This window comes from Macrotis lagotis, chromosome 6 (genome assembly GCF_037893015.1).
Source record: "Macrotis lagotis isolate mMagLag1 chromosome 6, bilby.v1.9.chrom.fasta, whole genome shotgun sequence".
NCBI classification, from domain to species: Eukaryota; Metazoa; Chordata; class Mammalia; order Peramelemorphia; family Peramelidae; genus Macrotis; species Macrotis lagotis.
In genome coordinates, this window is record NC_133663.1 from 219,639,280 (window position 1) to 219,660,598 (window position 21,319).

At 34.1% G+C, this 21,319-nt stretch overlaps 1 protein-coding gene across 1 annotated transcript; it reads left to right on the forward strand.

Moving 5' to 3' along the window:
* The first annotated feature begins 250 nt into the window (after positions 1–250).
* GPR15 (G protein-coupled receptor 15) lies at positions 251–2,945 on the forward strand. The gene has a single exon (XM_074192693.1). The coding sequence runs from the start codon at positions 607–609 to the stop codon at positions 1,684–1,686; it is 1,080 nt and encodes a 359-aa protein (XP_074048794.1). The 5' UTR covers positions 251–606; the 3' UTR covers positions 1,687–2,945.
* The last annotated feature ends 18,374 nt before the right edge of the window (positions 2,946–21,319 follow it).

Consider the following 21,319-nt stretch of genomic DNA (forward strand, 5'->3'; position numbering starts at 1 on the left):
GAACCTGAAGCTAATTAATCAAACTCTCAAGGCTCTAAATTGAAACAACTATTGACTTTATCATTCCCATTTATAGTTTCCTTATTTTCTTTCAAAATCATGTGAATATGTGGTTTCTTACCACCATCATTACCACCACCTATTCTATAACTTGGAAAACAACACCCTTCAAACCCCTCAAAACAATGTAGAAAAATTCTAGGTCTCAGAAAAGAAAAAACACCCATCACTTTAAGAAGGAAAGGTGTTCCAAAAAGTTGAAGTTGTTTGCTTTTAATTGTGGCCAGTTTTTAAAAAAGCAAGTTTAAAGGTTTAAAGAAAGAAGACAAAAAAAAAATCTCCTTTGCTTCATGGTCAAATGCAAATAAGGATAACCACAACCACAACCAATCAGAACTAGATTGTGCTGGCCTTTTTTTTTTCTTTTTTTGATTGGTAGAAACTGGATTTACAAATGTGCTTATGGGTTTTGCTTAGCAGCTTTAAAGTGGTGGAAAAAGAAGTGGCCACTGTACAAAACAACCTGTCTCAAGTCTTTAAACATCCTCACAAAATATCTCAAAGGTGTGAGAAGATTTGTTGCATTTCAGTTTCTGGATTTTTAAGATGGCTGAGACGACTACTCTGACCTACCCGGAGAACTATGCTACTAGTCAAGATTTTGACATTGAAGATAACCACTTGCATGTTCTGTATACATCTGTCTTTCTTCCCATCTTCTACACTGCTGTGTTCCTGATTGGTGTTGTTGGGAACCTGATCTTAATTGGAGCTTTACATTTTAAACAGGGAAGCCAAAGACTGATTGACATATTTATCATCAACCTGGCTGTGTCTGATTTCATTTTCCTTGTTACACTGCCTCTCTGGGTGGATAAGGAAGCATCCTTAGGACTGTGGAGGACTGGCTCATTTCTGTGCAAGGGAAGTTCTTACATCATTTCAGTCAACATGCACAGTAGTGTCTTTCTCTTGACCTGTATGAGTGCTGAACGTTACCTGGCCATCATGTGTCCCTCTGCATCTAGGAAATTCAGAAGGAGAGATTGCACATATGGAATCTGTGTCAGTGTCTGGTTTATCTCCTGCCTTCTGGGGTTGCCCACTCTTTTGTCCAGGGACCTCACAATGATCGAGGACAAACCTTATTGTGCAGAAGAGCCTGCCACTCTTTATAAACATGCTTGGTCCCTAGTGTCCTTAATTTTCACTTTTTTTGTACCCTTGTTGAGCATCTTGACCTGCTACTGTTCTATCGCAAGGAAATTGTGTGCATATTATCAGCAGTCAGGAAAACACAACAAAAAGCTACAAAAGTCCATAAAAATTGTCTTCATTGTAGTGGCAGCCTTTGTTGGCTCCTGGCTACCTTTTAACATTTTCAAGCTTTTGTCTATCATCTCTGGACTACAAGAAGAACCCATCTTTTCCTCAGCCATTCTCCAAGTGGGCATGGAGGTCAGTGGTCCTTTGGCATTTTCCAACAGTTGCATTAACCCTTTCATTTATTATTTCTTTGATAGTTATATTCGAAGAGCTATTATCTGCTGTCTCTGTCCTTGTCTGAAGAATTCCAACTTTGGGAACAGCACAGAAACCTCAGACAGTCACCTTAGTAAGATCTTTGCCAACTTCATTCATGGAGAGGATTTTTCTAGAAGGAGAAGACGTTCTGTGTCTCTCTAAAAGTAAGGGAGTGAAACATTTTTAGAAAGATTTATTTTTTTTGTTTGTTTTTGGGTGTCTGGAAAGGGCAATTCAAATAGTTTTATCAGGAAAAAGAAGGAAAAGGAATCCCGAGGAGAAAATTCTACAAAGTTTACAAGTTTAAAGATGAAGGAACATAAAGGTTTGAATGAAGGAAAATTACTACATAAAGGAGAAAAAGGTTATGGATGTGACTGAATCAAATGTTATTTATTTAACTGACTGGTTTTCTTAATGACCTTTCTTGCTCATGTGCATAATTTAGGAGGACTCTGTTGTTCTTGAACTTTTAAGCAATGGTCCCTCTTGACATTATCCCTTTAAAATGTTTTATGATATACCTTCAGCCTTTTTATTTCCTCTAAGAACAATTTCACCTGGAATACTGTGCTTCTGCTGAAAATGAACATGAAAATGAGCATTTTTCAGCCACTAACATATATGAAATCCAAATCAAAATTCTCCCTTGAATCACATTCATTGGTTTCTAAGTCATCTTTTGCCCTTAGTCCTTTCTCAATATTTAGAGAATAGCAAGAAACCTGGCGAGGCTGAAATCAGGTTGAACTGAAAATAGAGGGTATTGGTGAATATGAATAGCATTACAAATTTTTTTTAACCTTCATAACTGCTGACAACCCTTCCCTTTCTTAGGAACTATCTTGAACCCATAACTGCTGACAACCCTTCCCTTTCTTAGGAACTATCTTGAACTTGCTGGAGTCTGCTGGAGTCTAAAGTATTTAGGTCAAGAAAGCAAACAGAGGTTAAGTTCCATCCTTAGAAAGAGATCTGACTACTGATCAGAGAGACTCATAGAAGGGTATTTTCATGATGATACTTTAAGTAAATGCTTTTTAATGATGCTTTATTATGTGTCTCATGCTCTCTTATTAGCAATTGCTACATAAATGAATACTTTAACTTTCTGTAATTATATGGCTTTAATAACATAGGTGAGCAATGTAAAACATGACTAATAATGTAATTGTGGTACTTAGATTTCTGAATTCAACCTAATGGAATGACTGCCTTGTGTTTAAATTAAAATCCTGGAATTAGCTTTTTTTATGACACCATTACCATGTATAGATACCATTTTAAGATGTAGTCCATTTATATAAGATATTCTATGTTATGCTACAGGGAGAAAAATAGCTTTTTAAAATGTTACTGATCTTTAATATACGGGTAGAATTTTTGTCTAAAGTGAGATATTTGTCTTCCTTATCAGAGATATTAACAGATGTTTATTTTCATAATGATTTTCAAGTCATTGATTTTTAATTGGATTTTAAAATACATGTTGTCTCTCATTTGCAATAATTTCATAAAGGAATTTTGTAATTTGCCTTTAATGAAGTGTTTTTAATTTTCATAAAAGAATCATTCAGAACCCAGATCTTTTTTTAAAACCACTTGTTCTCTACTATAAGATGCCTTTATTGAAAAAAATTCTAAGAACTTTACTTAACATTAGTATGATGGTTATAGAAGGAACTTTTACATTTTTTTTCTTGTTCAATCGTGTCTGACTCTTTGTGACCACATTTGGGATTTCTTGGCAAATAAATTGGAGGTTTGTTATTTCCTTCTCCAGTTTATTCTTCAGTTCACTTTACAGATGAGGGGATAAGACACTGATTGCAAATAGAATTGTGTCTCTAGGGTCACACATCTAGTGTCTTAGGCTAGATTTTAATTCACAGCTTCCTGACTCGAGACTCTGCACTCTATTCACTGCAGCACCCTTGGCTGACCAGTGGTTTTAGAAGAAAAATATTTATCTAATAATCTACAATACATCAAATATTCTGGGAAAACTGACAATTGGTTTAAAAAATAACCAGACCTCCTAACATCAAATATAGAAACTAAATCATATAAAAAAGAGAAGTGAAGTCAAATACATACAAAAGAAAAGAACTTCATTTTAATGTGTAGATCAGTTTATTATCTCATTTATATTACTGCCATTCCTATGACTTTGGGAAAGACAGAAATTCATTCTATATATGCAGGGCCTCTTGTAAATAGGAATTTTTGCTATTGCTCTTTGAGTTAGAGAATTTACTTTTATTGTTCATTTTTATACTAGGATGTGAACAGTTCACTTAATAACTCATTATTAATAACCTACTTACAAATTTTTTGATCTTCAAATATCAATATCATTAAATTCTAGATTTCATGCATAACAGTTGTTTTTCCATTTATTGGGACATTCAAATTACTTGTATTCTATCTATAGTAACAGTAACTGTCACTTTCTAACAAAATTAATTATTAATCTCAATTAAGAGATTTACCTGAATATTTTTCAACCCCCCCCCCAGTTTGATTTGCTTCCATATTTAAAACTCAACTCTGACAACATGGATGTAAAGATGCATTAATAAAGGTATTTATTTTTCCTATGAAAACTCCTTCCTGAGATTGTGAATGGGTACATATCTTATTGTTAAACATCAATATAGAATTGTGCATAAAAGAATCCTTACAGTAAACAAACAATTTGACAGAATAGACTCAAATAGACATCAGTCTAGTAAAAATAAATGAAAGAAATCAGCAATACAATTTATTTATCTGAATTGATCAATTGTTTTACTGATGTGTCAAAATAGTCAAGGAAGTGATGATTATGAATATGGACTCTGAAAGTCAAGGAACATTTCTTTTGTAACTTCAGTCTAGCAGTCACAAATACCATAAATTAATTTTATTTCTACAAACTATCTTTTGTGTAATCAATATAGTTGTTTTAACAATATGATTTTATTATGAAGTAATTTCTGTGATATAATGTAAACTATGCTATAGAGTATAAATTTTGGAATCAGATAGGTGATTTCTTTCAATTGAATCTTTTAAAATCTTTTTTGGCCTGCTATTTCAGCTTTGTGCTTTAACAGGAGGATTCTCTTCCTTATAGGACTGCAAGGGAAAGCCTAATGACTACTTAATTAAATATAGAATTATTTCTTTGTCAGGTGAAGGTTTGATCAGATGACCTCTTGGTTCCCATATAACTGAAATTTTGGGGATCTCTGGTTTTGTGGATCCTCAAATTTTATCTTCATAGTGATAGGATAGTACTATTGTTGTAATATGAAAATGGTTTATACTGCTCATAATTCTTGAGCCTGGTATCTGCCGAGCACTGTGTCAAACAATTTACAATTATTATATTATTTGATCCTCACAACAACTCTGGGAGGTAGGTGCTATAATTACTCCCATTTTAAGTGATGAAAAAGCTGAGGCAAACACTTGTTAAGAGACTTACCCAGGGACACATATAATCCATCTGAGTATAAGTACCCCAAATTGTTGTTTGCTGGCTTCCCCAAATAGAAAAAAATATACACACATCTGTGTTCTAAAGCTTATTTCTGCCAAAAAATAAAACAAAACCATGCTTTAGAATCTTGGTTAAGTTATATAGTCATAGAATCTTTTGTAGAGTTTCTATTTCTATAAATTGAGTGCATTTTAAAATGTTCCTGTCTAATTTGGCCAAGGAACACTGAAATTTTTAATCTATTGTTTGAACCCATAAATGCTGATCAGGGAAAATGAAGAAGAAAATCTGAGCACTTGAAGCAAAGCATGATTCGGGAGCAAGATAGAAAAAATTAAGCTGTTTTTCTTAATAAAAACAGCAATGTTCATGAAATACTTCTGATTTATTCATTATTTAATTTTTAATATTTTAGATGGGGAAAAATTGCAATAAACTTTCCTATTAGTTTTCCTTGCCATTTTTGTGTCATTGATTCCCTTGGGAATTGGGTCCAAAAAAAGTGAACTTTTCATAAAAAATGTTTTTAATTGCATAAAATAATATACAAAGGAAACCAATTATAATGAAGTACAATTTTCAAAAAACTAAAAAAAAGTTCACAGATCTTACTACTAGAAAACCAGAATATTAGATATTTACAGTCTTTTCCAACTCTAATAAAGAATTCCTATAATTTCTTATTTAGAACAACAAATAAAAAACATTTGGAAATTAACACAGATAGAAGTAACTTTAAAACCCCATTTACAGAAAATGATCATGAACTTCATGAACAAAAAAATGGCACTTTTACATACATTCCCAATCTCTTTTTTCTTCAATAACCCATCATTTGGCAATGGATGAGAGCTTACAAGCCATCCTTTTTGAATTTCACTCTCTCTCTCTCTCTCTCTCTCTCTCTCTCTCTCTCTCTCTCTCTCTCACACACACACACACACACACACACACACACACACACACACACACACATCACCATAGCACAACATTAGACCCATTTTCAGATGAAGACTAACCTGATTTATTTTTTCCCCTAATTTCTCCATTTTTTTTCATTTGCAAATAGCCAGGTTTTCTCAGATGAAGAGAGGCAGCTCTCCCTACTAGATAGGAATCTATGTTTGCGACTGAATAAAAAATGTGCCTAGAGGGTCACAAGTTAACTTTTAAATTGATACAGAAATTTCCACTTGAAAGTGAGTTGGATGAAAGAAATCTTCCTCTGTGATTCATTTTGACTAGCCAACCCATCTTCCTCTGTAACAATACCATAAACTTGCATAATGTACATCCTACAGAGAAAAAAAATTTCCAGTAGTTTTTACTCATAGAAGCCACGAAGTGATAACACTGTTCTTTTTTCCATCACTTTGAATGCAAACCTTGCTGATATGACTTGACTTTTACAGTTACAGTCCACTGACAAAAGGAGAGACTTGTATAGAGAGAACAATAGGAAATAGATAAGTCGTATTGCCAGAACCTCTATTGCTATTGAAAATGAATGTACAATTTTCCCTTTTCCCTTTCAAGGAGTTAGGTTGGATTCTCCCTATATACTAGATTATAATAGCATAGATTATTTTTCCAGGGTAAGTGTAAATGTATATAAAGAACTTACAGTTTCAATGAATATGCAATAAATTAATTTTTTGTTTTGTACTGTGGATGCAAGGCTAGATATCATAAAATATTTTGTCACTCCTAAAATTCAGGATTACAACCAAAGTTAGGTACAGTCCTTTGGCCAGGAAATCAACATTTTTAGGGAACCATCAGTACTTAAACTTTTTTAACAGCTTAAAAATAGCTTAGCTAAGCACCTTATTAGTAAGAATTAGTTAGAATAGGAAAATATCAGATGACTTTCAACCCTTTACCTTCAGCAGCATTCTAGGTACTCTGCTCCTAGGCCTGGTTCTGCCCTGCTCCACACACATTCCTATTCACCCCTAAAAGAGGCCTTGAGTTCTGTCTGAGGTACCTGATGGAGTCTTGTGTCTCAGCATCCTTGGCCTTTACTCTCTCAACAGAATTTGTCTTAAAAAGTTGATTTTAGGATGCATTTGTCAAAGTTCTAAAATTATTGGAGATGGTTCTGAGGAAATTTTCAAAAATATACCTCTATTAATATATTTTGAAAAATAAATTTAACTTCATATAGCTGCCAGTTGATGTTCTTAAAATGTGTCAATTCATCTAGTGTCTTATATTGCCTAGACACCTTATTTTTGTTTTCTGTTTTGTTTTTAATTTTAATTGAGTCTCTGACCTTAATTAATAGTAGTAATTCATTCACTTAAATTAGTTAATTAAAAATACTAACTGTCCTGTAATTCTGATTCTCTCATTTCGCAACTACTGTGATTCTTGTCAAATTTTTTTATTTTATCTGAGCCAAGAAGTATGGTAATATTTAAGATTTCTAAGATACACTTACAAAATTGGCTACCTATGGCAATATAAAAATATTCAAGTAAGACAAGTAGTTATCATGACAGATTTCACTTTAATTATTTTATCAAACTAATGTTGCTTAAAACAAATGTGTCACACAACCAAGATTAGAAAGAAAACAGAAAACAGAGAAAGAATTTTTATAGCCAGTGTTGCTGATAAAGGCCTCATTTCTAAAACAAAGAGAACTGTGCCAAATTTATAAGAATTCAAGTCATTCTCAATTGAATGGTCAAAGGATGTGAACAGGCAGTTTTTAGATGAAGAAATTAAAAGCTATTTATAGTTGTATAAAAAAATGCTCTGTCACTATTAAAGAAATGCAAATTAGAACAATTCTGAAGTACTACCTCATACCTATCAGATTGGCTAATCTGACAGAAAAAGGAAAGGATAGATGTTGAAGGGAATGTGGGAAAACAGGGATATTAATGCACTGTTGTTGGAGTTGCGAACTGATCCAACTATTCTGGAGAGCAGTTTGAAACTATTTCCACAGGAAATAACCTTGGATTCAGAAATATCAATGCTATGTCTATATACCAAAGAGATCACAAAAAAGGGTAAAAGATCCACATGTACAAGATAAAGCAGCTCTTTCTGTGGTGACAAAGAACTGGAAATTGAGGAAAGGTTGAATAAGTTGTAGTTTATGAATGTTACAGAATATTATTGCTTTATAAGAAATGAGGAGCAGGCTGATTTCAGAAAAAACCTGGAAAGACTTACATGAATTGATATTGGGTGAAATGAACAAAGTCAAAAGAACAGTGTTCTTCTTAAAAGTAATACTATGCAATGATCAACTATGATAGACTTGGCTCTTCTCAGAAATACAGTAATCAAAGGCAAATCTAAAACACTGATAATGAAATATGCCATCCTCATCCAGAGAAAGAACTATGGAAACTGAAAACAAATCAAAACATATATATTTAAAACTTTAAAAATACTTTTTTAAGAGCATTCACCGTTGCCATTTCCTTCTCTTGGTTTTTGCCTTTTTGTTTGAATTTTTTCTCACAGAGTAACTAATATTGAAATATGTGTAACATGATTGTACATGTATAAACTATATCAGATTACTTGCTTTCCTAGACTGAGGGCAGGGAAGGATGAGAGAAAACTTTACAAAAATGAATGTTGAAAATTATCTTTATATATTTTTGGAAAAATTTAAAAAAAACCCAAATGTGTCAGGTATAATTTAGAATGTCACATTCTTGATATTTTCAAGTGTTTTTCTTGTCAGTTTACAAATTTCAATGATCAATTCTTCCTCCTCCTTTCAATCCCATGTCTCTAAGTCAACCGGTCAACAAATATTTATCAGGCACTTTCTATGAGTCACATTCTGTGCCTGTGAGCTGAGATGTGAAAAAAAGGCAAAAATAATCCTTATGCTCAAGAATTTTACAGTTATCTCTTCCACATCTTGACTTTCCCCATAGAGGTTTAAATATAAAAAAAAATTAAATGGGACTTATTTTGAGTATTTTGTGGAAGCTACAGACATATGAGGGTCCCTAACCTTTCTAATGTGGAAGAGATAACTTTACATTCTAGCATCTGAGAGATTTGGTTCAGACCTCTTATGAAATTCAGCATTTGGGTTGAATATTGAAGTAAGCCAGCAATTCTAAAAAACTGAAGTGAGGAGGAAAAAAATTTCTGGTATGAGGGAAAGCCATTAGAAAGTTATGGAAATAGGAAATGGAGAGTTTTGTATGGAAAACATGAAGAAAAATAAGCATGGCATCATGGAAAGAACACAAAATTTGAAGATTCATAGGATCACAGACTTAGCACTGGAATGGAAGGGACTTTAGGGGCTATCAAAACCAAAGTTTTAATATCACAGATAAAGAAATTGAAACACAGAAAAGTTGTGTGTTGCAGGGTCACACCATCAGAGAGAAAATCAGGATATGAATCCAGGTCTTCCTGACTTCAAATACTGTTATTATTATATTATACTGCTTCCCTGGGTCCAGAAATTTAAGTTCAGACCATTTCCCATTATTTATTTATTTATTTATTTATTTATTTATTTTTATAGGTTTTTTTTTTTTTTTTTTGCAAGGCAATGGGGCTAAGTGGCTTGCCCAAGGCCACACAGCCAGGTAACTATTAAGTGTCTCAGACCAGATTTAGAATTCAGGTACTCCTGACTCCAGGTCCAGTGCTCTATCCACTGCACCACCTAGCTGCCCTCTCAGACCATTTTCAAATGACACATAGAATGGCAAGTCAACATACATAACCATATTTCTCAGAAGTAGTTGGTAATTCTTATTCTCTTAAACTAAATCTTTTCCACATTGAAAATGCTTTCATTTTTTCTTTAGTTTAAACTAAAAATGTGTATTTTGAAGTGAGCTTTCATCTACCTGACAAAGTTAATATATGGAAAAAGCTTTGTAAATTGTGGATAGAGGACTGGATTTAGAATCAGAAAGACATGAGTTCACATCTAGCCTCAGACACTTAATAGTTTTGTGCTTCAGGGGAATCACTTAATCTCTTTGCCTCAGTTTCCTCATCTGTAACAAATGAAATATAATGCATTTCTCAAACCTGAAACTATTATATAATTACTAGTTATTATTAAGACATGACACACATATTATTACTACTACCAACAACAATGAGGATAATAATTATTTTGTGAAAAATAAAATACATTTTCAAAATATTGAATAACTACACTAAGTCTCTCACCCAGGCAATGATTTAGTGGGTGATGCCCTCTCTTATTTGGTGGCAAAACCAAAACTATTCAGAAAGAGAGTAGATAAAGGGGAAGGAGGTTGAAACTTAACCTGTGGTTTTATAGTTTGTAACAAAATATAAATTATGTATTATTTCTGAGGGAAGATGGAAACAGCAACCTATATTTCTAGTGAAAGCAATTTACCCATGTTGTAACTCTGCTTTCAGGTATTCACATAAGTAGTTGAAAATTTGAAAAGAAAGTATCTTTTGAATCAAAACATGAACTTTGGGCAACTGGTATAAGGGTTGGAATTTTAATTTATTTTTTGGGGGGGACAAGGAAATGGGTTAAGTGACTTGCCCAAGGTCACACAGCTAGGTAATTATTGTCTGAGGCTGGATTTGAACTCAGATCCTCCTGACTCCAGGGCTGGTGCTCTATGCACTGTGCTGCCTACCTGCCCCTGGATTGAGATTTTAACCTCACAGACTTTCAGAAAATATGCTTCATCTTTAAGGTGTCTGTCTTAGACAACAAATTTTGAGTCTCAATGTTGAATTTTTGAATTATCAAACTTATCATTCTTTGATTATTCTCTTTGGTTGAATTACTCTTCACTCATACAGTGACCTTAATGTTTCCCATAAATAATAATCTCAAAACATTTAGGAAATGCCTGTAAATCAGTTCCATAAGAACTTTTTTTTTATTTTTGAGTCATTGACCTATACATAATTATTTTAATTCTAATATAATTATTAAATATTAAGACATATTACATGGAATAAGAAAAATAGTTACAATATAATAATAAATACTTTTTATGTATTTTTCTGAATGCAGATTTCTACTAAATATCAAGTCTACTTGATAAGGTAAAGTCTAGACCTTAAATCATACCAGCAAAGATCCTTTTTCTAGGGAATGTATATGCATGCATATAGATCCATTCCTAATGAATAAACTCCTCTTCTTTTTATACTACTGGTACAAAGCTAGATTTCAGAAAGCATTATACTTGCCACTTCAATGGGGGGAATTGGGAATTACAACCAGAGAGTCATCTGAAGTTGCCTATTTTCTTACTAACATGGTGCTTAGTTCAATTGTTGAAAGAATATAAGTACTAAACTCCTCTAAAGTTTGGTGTCTTAACTCTGGTTATAAAAATGAAGTGATGCTAAATGCCTAACAGTTTACAATTCTACTTCTGAGTGGAAGTAGTAAAATAAAGGGAAAAGCACAGCATAAGAATTCAGTAGATCAGGATACAAATCCTGCCCTGAAACTACCTGTGGGATCATTGGCAAGTCTCATAACCTTTCTAAACTCCTTATCTAATGAAGTTAGTTGGATTATATGGACTCCGAGATCATCAGCTCTAAATCATTAATCTTTTGGTTTAAATTTCCAAACTTTATGTATGTGATATTTTTTTCTTTATCTCAAGTATCTTAACTTGAGAAACTCTATACTTCTATAAACCTTTCTATATTTACACTTTCTGGAAGGACAATGGGCTAACTCAGGTTTTATGGGGGAAAATACATTCAAGTAATTACTTTTGAAGTTCTCTTATTGACTCCAGGGATACCATATTATTTCTCATCATGTCTTATTCCTGTTGGTTTTGCTTTAGCAATTACAGTAGAATTTGGTCAAATCAAACTTCACTACTCATTTCTAACAACCTCAAAAATCTGCAATCACCAAACTCATCACTTAATCTTGATAACCACAAGAGAAAAATAGAGGAGAAGAATTGAGAAATAACAGCAATTTGGGGCTCTTAATTTATTGAAAATATATGCTAATCAATCCTTCAATTTACCAATCACTATCTAGGAACCAGGTATATGAGCAGAAAATGAAAGGATCTTCATCCTTGATAAACATTCCTCAAACTATTAACATTTAGTTGTTTGATCTTAGAAGGAATAAAAAGTTAATTTTCCTTGCAAAAGGAACTTCTATTTACATAGCAATAAAGCTCTTTTTCTTGTCCACCAAAATATATTTTTTAGGTGAGGAATATTCCTATTGCTGATTTTCTACAACATCATTTTTATGACTCAATCAAACTTCCCCCATATCTAGTCCAGGCTCACTCAAAGAAAATAAGCCACATTAAAGGAAAGGAGAGGGTATGACTGTAGTTCTAACCAGAAAATGATTTCTATTTTAGTGTTGATGTGGATGGAGTAAGCACTGTAGTTGTGTGTGTGTGTGTGTGTGTGTGTGTGTGTGTGTGTGTGTGTGTGTGTGTGTATATGTCCCAAGGATTTGCTCAAATCACAGTTTTCCTATTTCACAGAAACATAGATTTACAGTTGGAAGAAAATTTCGAGGCCATAGAATCGCACCTTTTCATTTCACAAATGAAGAAAACAGATCGGGAGAGGTTAAGTGACTTGTCCACGTCATACAACAAGTATTTGAATTTGAACTTGTCTTGTGATTCCAAGCTCTATTGCATCATTTAACCTTCCCCCTGGAAATTAAAACCTAACTCCAAACTATTAGAATCCCAAATTCTAGGTCATTATTTCTAGAAGTAAGTTTTGCTTTAAATATTCAATCTTTATGTAAAGTGATTTTCTTTATTTCAGTTGTGTTATTTGTCCTTTGATCTTGAAGACCATGATATCAGGGAGGTGTTGCCATGCCATGGAAGTGAGTGGGGTGTTGTGCAGTCACCAGACTCACTTTCTCCTCCAAAACCATCTGGGTCCACTGGCCAGATATAAATTAGGATGATGGGGGACTTAGGTCTTTCCCAGATTCAAATAATTACTTTGTAGATTCTAGACCACCAGAGAAAATCAGAGTCAGAAAGAGAGGACTTTCCCTCAACTTCTTTTATTTAGGCAAAGTACTAGATAGTGGGGATACAAAGAGAAGAAAGAATCAGTCTTTGCCTTCAGGGAGTTCACATTCTACTAGGTGGATGCAACAAAGCATTTTTAAGTGAAACATTCACAATGGTTGGTGGGACCATGAGTGGGGGAAGTGAGGAAAATCTTTGCAATAGGAGAAGACAATGGAACTGATAAATGAAGGGGAAGGAGATATAGTACATTCTAGGCCTGAGGAAGTGCCAAGTTAGAGACTGGAAATAGAATGTTGAGTCCAACATTAAGTATAGTTTGAACATAGAATAAAAAAAGGAAAATAATATGAAATGTCAGTAAAGATAGATTGGAGCCAGATTGTCAGTAACTTTGAAAGGATAAGAATTTTTTATTTTTTTCCCTAAAAGTCATTGGAGAGCCACTGAAAATTTTTGAGTAGGAGAGTGACATGATTAGACCTATATTTCAAGAAATTTTTTTGGTATCTGTCAAAAATGGATGAAAACCAAGGAAATAAATTATTAGTCTAGATGACAAATGATAATGGCCTGAACTATGTGGATGACCTGTGACTAGAGATAAAGGAACAATCTGCTTTTGGACAGGCTCTTCTGGTCCTAGGAATAGTAATTAAATTAACCTTATTATTCTTAGAAAAGACATATTGACTGGTTATACTGTTAGAGTCCCAAATGAAATACCCTGGCCAAGATCCTTATATGATTAATCTTTTGCATTAAAACATAAACTCTTTAAGGGAAGAAACTATCTTGTTTTTTAAATTTATATCCCAAGTGCTTGGAATAGTGCCAAGTATACAATGTGCACTTCAGAAATGACATTATTTTCATTCATTTATTCATTCTTATCTTAATTTTATTAGTGTAGTAGATATTCAATGGGTAAAAAAAATAGTAGCCCAGTTAATGATTAATGATTCCCTATACTTTCTCACTAATAGCAACTTCAAATTCTCTGAAAATTGTCCAAGAGGGATGATTTAAAGTTCATCTGATGTCTATTTGAACCAAGGAGACTATTATTATTCTATGGTTTTGGCAAATATAATATGCAGTTTCTGGAGCTGTCATCACATATCAAAACAAAAATGAATACATTTTGAATTTAAAACCTTTTTTTAATAAGATTTGGTATGGACTATAATGTTTTAGATTTACACATTTATTTATCTCCAACAACAGGAAACAACAAACCAATCTGCACTAACCCTGAAATTTTTAAATCAGAAAATGGGATCATGGAAATAAACTAATGGCCATTTACCTCACCCTTATAGTGTTTGGGATAGTGCTGAAATTTAAATAGCAACTCTTTTTTAATCATGCTTGACCAAGTTGACAATAGTTTCGGCGCCTAGATACTAACCTAGAGAAACCATTAATTGAATTTGTCAGCAAGATTCAGGGAAGGGCAAACAAACATTTTGTTAAGAACATATTATATACCAAACACTGTGCTATTACAATTATCTCATTTGATATGCAAAATAATTCTGAGAGGTATTTATAGTATTTATATAGTGCCTACTATTACCAGGCACTTTTCAAATTCATTTGCTCCTCACAACAACCCTGGAATGTAGGTGCTATCATTACCTTCATTTTAAAATTGAGGAAATTGAGGCAAATAGATTTTAAGTTAATTGCCGAGGGTCATAAAGCTAGTAAATGTCTTAGGCCAGATTTGAACTCAGACTTTTCTGATTCCAGGGTCAATGCTCTAGCCACTGTGTTCACATATATAGTTATACCGTAAAATGTAACCATCACCATAGACCACAGTCAGGTTTTAAATAATGCAAATTTGGGGAAATAATGTGGCCTTTATTTGCATCAGCACTGTAGTTGGAAGTTTTACTATCTTTTTCAGAAGCTTAATATGGAAAGAAACTACTGAATGGAAAATGCTATCAATAGGAAGAATAACATGGGTCTGAGAGTTGTCTATTTAAACAAAAACTCAGTAAAATACTGTATCATCTGCCTAGGGCTAGACTCAGTCATCACAGTTCTTCTTAAAGCCGCCTGTTACTAAGAGAATAAGATGCAGCATTGTCATGCTTTCACAGTAACTGTTTCAGCTATGTTCCAAATGGGTGGAAACAAAAAGACCATCAAACCCATCATTTACCCTGCAAAACAACTGATATTAACATATTGCTCAGAATTAACCTTTACAGTAACATGGAAATGGAAAAGGATGCAAACTCTTTAATAACTGTCCCAGGGATTCTTAACCTTTATTTTTTTTATCATGGCAGAGTGGTGAAGTCTATGAACTCTTGCTTAAAATAATGTTTTTAAATGCATAAAATAAAATACACAGGCTTAAAAAGGAAACTAATTATACTGAAGTATATGTTGCCCTATACCACATAATGTATCTTAGTGTAATGTGGCATATTGCACTCTACTAGATTAATCTATGTGTGTATGTACATTTCTATATGCATGCATGTATGTATATGTGCACATGTTTAAAGAGATGTTTTTATCTCTATATAGCAGAAAAAATTTGATCTGTCACTCCCTGGTAATGTTTCTTCAGACTAGTAATTCAAACTCTCTGGGTCTATATTTCCTCATTTATAAGGTGGGTGAAGGTGGTTTGAACTAGAGAACCTTTCAAATCCCTTTCAGATCTGCTTGTAAATTCACAGATTGGTTTACAGATGATCCTTAAATATCCATTAGAATACTTAAGATGACCAGGTGATCCAAAATACAGATATTCTTGTTTCTAACATTATCAAATGATGCCTCAATCCTTAGGAAAACTCCCTTGAAGGCAATGAAAACTTCATAAATTATTCGCTACCAATATGAGATTGGAAAGCAGAACATAGTGTAACTAAAAAAGAATAGGTCTCATTTTTCTAATTCATTATTTCAAATGATGAGGAAAGAATTATTTTTTAAACTTTAAGAAATCTGAGGGTTCTTCCATATTTAAATTTAGGACCAACTCTTTTAAAGTGCAAATTTTGGAGGCTAGTCATATATCAGACTTTTCCTTATAGATAATTACAATGATAGAGTTGAAGCTTAAAGTTAGATCTCCTAATTCAGTCCGGCATTCATTCCTCTACAATTGGAAGGAAGCCAAAGAGTTAGAAACAGAAAATTGGAATCAGTGCAATTGGAGTCCAACTCAACTGAGCTACTATGGAAGGAACCAGAAATTAAAACTATCACCATGTCTTGACCTTTGAAACAGACCCAACCTTAAGGAATGACAACAACCTTAGAGAAATTCTAGATTGAGGGTTCTTAACCTTGTATCCCCAAGAAGTCCATGGATAGATTTCAGGAGTTCATGAATTTTGTTGGAAAAAACAATTGCAATTTTATTTTCACTGTCCTCCACTGCTGTGTTTTCTTTTATCAGACTTTAGCAACAAAATATTCTGAGAAGGGGAATTTAGGTTTCACCAGATTAACAAAAGAATCCACAACATATATATGATTAAGAAAATCTGGTCAAGGTAGAGATGTTTATTCTTCTCCTCAGTAGACATGGTGAAGGAAAAGGCTTCTTGGAGTCTTCCTTCCTAACTAGCTGGATCACAGGATCAATGGATGGTTAGACAGATTGATGATAGGTAGATATAAAGCATTTATTTAGAGCTTACTATTTGTAAGGAAATACAGACTAAGAGCTGGGGAAACAACATTTATTTCACTATTGATTACACAAACTCTTCTCTTAGCTGAGGAAATGTTTTCTGAAGTTGAATTTTTGTATCATAAGCATACACCCAAAGCATGCTAACCCCAGTGTTCTCTGTTCTTCCTGAGGTGTCCCCAACATGCTTAGTAAAGCACAATGGATCCACTCTAATTGGGGTTCAAATAAATTCAATTTCACATAATGCTGGATTTTAGGGGAAATGCAAATTGAATAGGCATTATTAAGAGTCTGTAATTTGCCAGATTCTTTGCTAGGGATAAAACGACAAAACCAAAACATTCCCTCATCTCAAGAAATTTGCATTCTACTGGGGGGAAGTTACAAAAGATACAAAATTTGTATTAGAAACAGCTCTAAAGCCTTATTGAACTTGCTCTTCATCGACATGAGGCATACAAAGAGATAAGTATAATATATGCTAAGGTGCATCAGAGAGGTACAACACAAAAAATGCGATGTTTTCTGAGTGAAATCATTGGAGGTGATCTAGGGTTGGGGAGACACAATCAGTGGTGAGCTCTAACGTTGATCTCTAAAGAAGAAATAGAGAGTAGCTAGATGACATAGTGGGTAGTGCAATGATCCCTGAGACAGAAGGACCTGAATTCAAATGCAGCTGGACAAGTCTCTTAATCTCATCGTCTCAAGAGAAAAAAAGAAGTAGGAATTCATCAAAGAAAATGCTCCATTCAAGAGATCTAGTGTTGGTGGAGGAGCACAGATTATATTTCAGGCAAAAGTGGTCCTTTTGTTTAAAATTTCTTAATCCTGGGTAGTTGGAAGCTTTGTTCTCTTCTCACAGTATGTGTTTTGCCAGGAATGCCTTTACCCTGAGAGAAGTGCCCTCATAATATTCTCATGATAGCAAAGATCTGAGTAGTGTCAGACTGAATAGGCTTGAATATCCCAAGGAAAATGATTCATTGCTACCCAGGATGTGGCCTATGTTACCTTGAATGGCTTCCCGAGACTAAAAAAAGAAAAAACAAAACAAAACTAGATATACCCATTCTAGTTAATTTGTTGATGCTGCTGCTGCTGCTTATGTTTTCTAGGTAAGCCATACAGGGGAAATTTTTAAGACTACAGAATACACCCTGTTACTGGATATTCTCTTTTTCTTTTGCTTCAGAAATAACAAACTCTGCCCTCCCAGACTGATCTTTTAGTGAAGGCAAAGTAGGTCATCTTTTTTTTTAGGTTTTTGCAAGGCAAATGGGGTTAAGTGGCTTGCCCAAGGCCACACAGCTAGGTAATTATTAAATGTCTGAGATCAGATTTGAACCCAGGTACTCCTGACTCCAGGGACAGTGCTCTATCCACTGCGCCACCTAGCCGCCCCAAAATAGGTCGTCTTTTGCCTCAAGTTTTACCTGGCCTTTAATTACTGAATGGGTGTTGCCTCAGACAAACTGAGACCTGGGAAAGACCTTAGCTTATAAAGGTCAAGGTCTCCCCCCCTGGATCTGGGACCATCTCCAGTCCTGATCTATGTTTTGCCTCTGGACCTAGAAGGATCAGTAGGAGAAGATTAGTGACTCTGCACTGCTCGACCCCACTTAAACTCAATTTGCTAGTAAATCATGACATCCTCCTCCTCACTTCAGTGGTATTCTTTGAGAACGAAGGATGAACAACTCACAGCTACAAATTCTACTAGTTCTTCTACTTTTTAAACTGCTCTTTCTCCATCTTCACTAACTTAGTCTTTAACCTGATTCCTTAATGTGGACATTCTGCAAAGGCATGATCATGGTCTTATTTTCTTTTTTTTTGAATTTTCTTCCCTTGACAATCTCATTCACTCCTCCCAATCTAAGGGTGATTTTCTTAAAGGCAAAAATTGCATTTATGTCTTTGAATACCTAGCCCCAAGGAAAGTGTATAACCACCTATGGTGGATATTTGTCAAATGATTATTAATTAACTGATTCACTCTTCAACTCTTACCCCTAAAAAGATGACTCTTAAATTTAATTCTTCACTCTTGACCTTTTTCCTCAGCTCCAAATTCTATTTCTCAACTATAAATATACACTTTGTTTACTGACAGTTTAACTGGAAGTTCAAATCATTCTGCCCCAAATTGAATTTATCCCCTCTTGCTGCTCCTTCTTAAATACTAGTGTTGGTCCTCCTATTTACATTGTTTCTTTTCCATTTGAAGTGCTCCTCCTATTTCACCATGTTTGTAACCTTGGGATGGTGTTTCTTTTATGTCTCATATTCAATAAACTAATATATCTGAGATGGTTTTCAACATTCATTTTGGTAAAAATTTCTCCCTTCCCTTTCCTCTTCTCTCCCCAAGACAGCAGCAATTTGAAATTTGCACAATCATGTTAAACATATTAGAATAACATTCTTATGCTTAGATCAGCTCATGTCAATTTTCTGCTCAAAAAATCACAAGCTACTTCTTATTGCCTGTCATTCGAGGTCTTCTACAAACTAAAATGAGCTTAACCCTCCAATCTTACTTAATTTTCCACCTGTTTATTTCTTAAACACATTGTACGCTCTCCTGTATCTATGCTCATCCTGTTCTATTTGCCATATATATCTTTACATCACTTTTTTTTCTCATTGATCTTTTATCTGTCCCTTTAAAGATCAGTCCAGTGGCAACTATGTAGTACAATGGATATAGCACTGGCCCTAGAGTCAGAGGGACCTGATTTAAATTGACCCCAGACAAGTACTGTGTGACCCAGGGCAAATCACTTAACTCTAAATACCTCCAACCCCCCCCCCCCCCAAACATTAACTCAAATCAGTCAATCAACAAGCATTTATTAATCAATCACTATGTGTTACACATTATGTTAAGAGCTAGATTTGCAAAAGGAAATTAAAAACACAATCCTTTTCTAATGAAGCTCACATTTGAATGAGAAAGAAAACATATAAGATATAGACAAATATCAACTTTTCTATGAAGCACTCCCTGATCCCTAGGCAGTTATGAATTGTCTCATAATTTCTCACCTAACACCTTGTTTTACATCCCCCTAATGCATGTAGTTTATATGTCATATTGTCCATTGTGATCATGTGTGTGTATGTTTATTTCTTTATCAGATTGCAAATTGGCATAATGGAAAAGGTGCTGATCCATCCAATCAAGGAGACCTGATTCTGAAGACTTTTCAAACTCTTAAGAGGCAAGTCATAAACTCTGAGTCTTCATTTTCTCTAAGGTCCCTTTCCAGCAGTAAATGTATGATGCTATAATAGTAATTTCTAGTCTATAGCAAGGGGCTATGCTCTAAGCATCCTCTCTTTGATAGCCAATATTTAGTTCTGTATACAGTGGGTATTTAACAAATGCTTTAATGACTATATTTTGGAAGGTTTTCTTTTGGATACTTATTACAAACATCCTCAACCATCTTGTGCTAATAAAACGGAGTCTTTATCATTTATTTTAGACTTTAGGACTGAATGGGACATAGATTTGAAGATGTTTTTCTTCTTAGATGCCCACAGTTTCCAAGACAGTTCTTAAACTAGAACTCCTATGATCTTTAGGTAACATAAGCAGTTTCTGAAGGCATTTGTTCTCTTTTATCCTACCATTTCTTTTTTCTAAGTATCATCACATTCATATTTGTGCTTTAAAGTGAGTCTTTCTTTAAGCAGCTAGCCACACACAAAAATTAGCAGAGGACTATCACATGGCTCTGAATTTTACTGAAGTCGTTTTTTAATCCAAAATCTCACCTTCATCTGTGTGTTTAGAGATCCTTCATCCTAAGAGAGCAGAAAGCCTCTATAACATCTAGAGAAGAGATTTCAAACATGCAACTGTTCTTCGGCATTGCTAATATGTGATTTTCTAAGTCAATATGTAACCTCAGGGATTTTTATGTATTATTTGATGACCCTAGTTTCTATTTGAGTTTGGTAGCACTATTCTATTATGACTGTGAATCTGTAGTCAAATCACCTGTTTCATATTTATTGTGAGTATTAGAATTATAATTAACCAATCTATGATCTACCTTGATTCCAGATCATCTAGTTGAGCACTTTCAAAATGGAAGGTAATGGAATATTATTTTTCATTACTGCTTTATACTGAACACCCCCCCCATCTTTTCCTGTTTCTTTCTCTTCCTGCCCCATTTCTCTCTCTCTCTCTCTCTCTCTCTCTCTCTCTCTCTCTCTCTCTCTCTCTCTCTCACACACACACACACACACACACAACTTTACATTTAATATTTTTTTACACTGAACTTGTGATTACAATGATATGAAGAAACTATTTTACAAACACAGACAATTCATCTAAAATAGTTTTAGACACTTTTCTGGGTCCCTGAGAAATGACTTACACTAGTTCACATAGCTAGTATTTGTCAGGGTGAGGATTTGTAGTCAAGTCTTCCTGACTGTGTGATCCTGGGCAAGTCACTTGAGCTGGAGAAGGAAATAGTGAACCATTCCAGTATCTTTTTTTTTTTTTTTAGGATTTTGCAAGGCAAATGGGGTTAAGTGGCTTGCCCAAGGCCACACAGCTAGGTAATTATTAAGTGTCTGAGATGGGATTTGAACCCAGGTACTCCT

Excerpts from the sequence above, each read along its gene's own strand:
- GPR15 (XM_074192693.1), top strand. The coding sequence starts at position 607 with ATGGCTGAGACGACTACTCTGACCTACCCGGAGAACTATGCTACTAGT.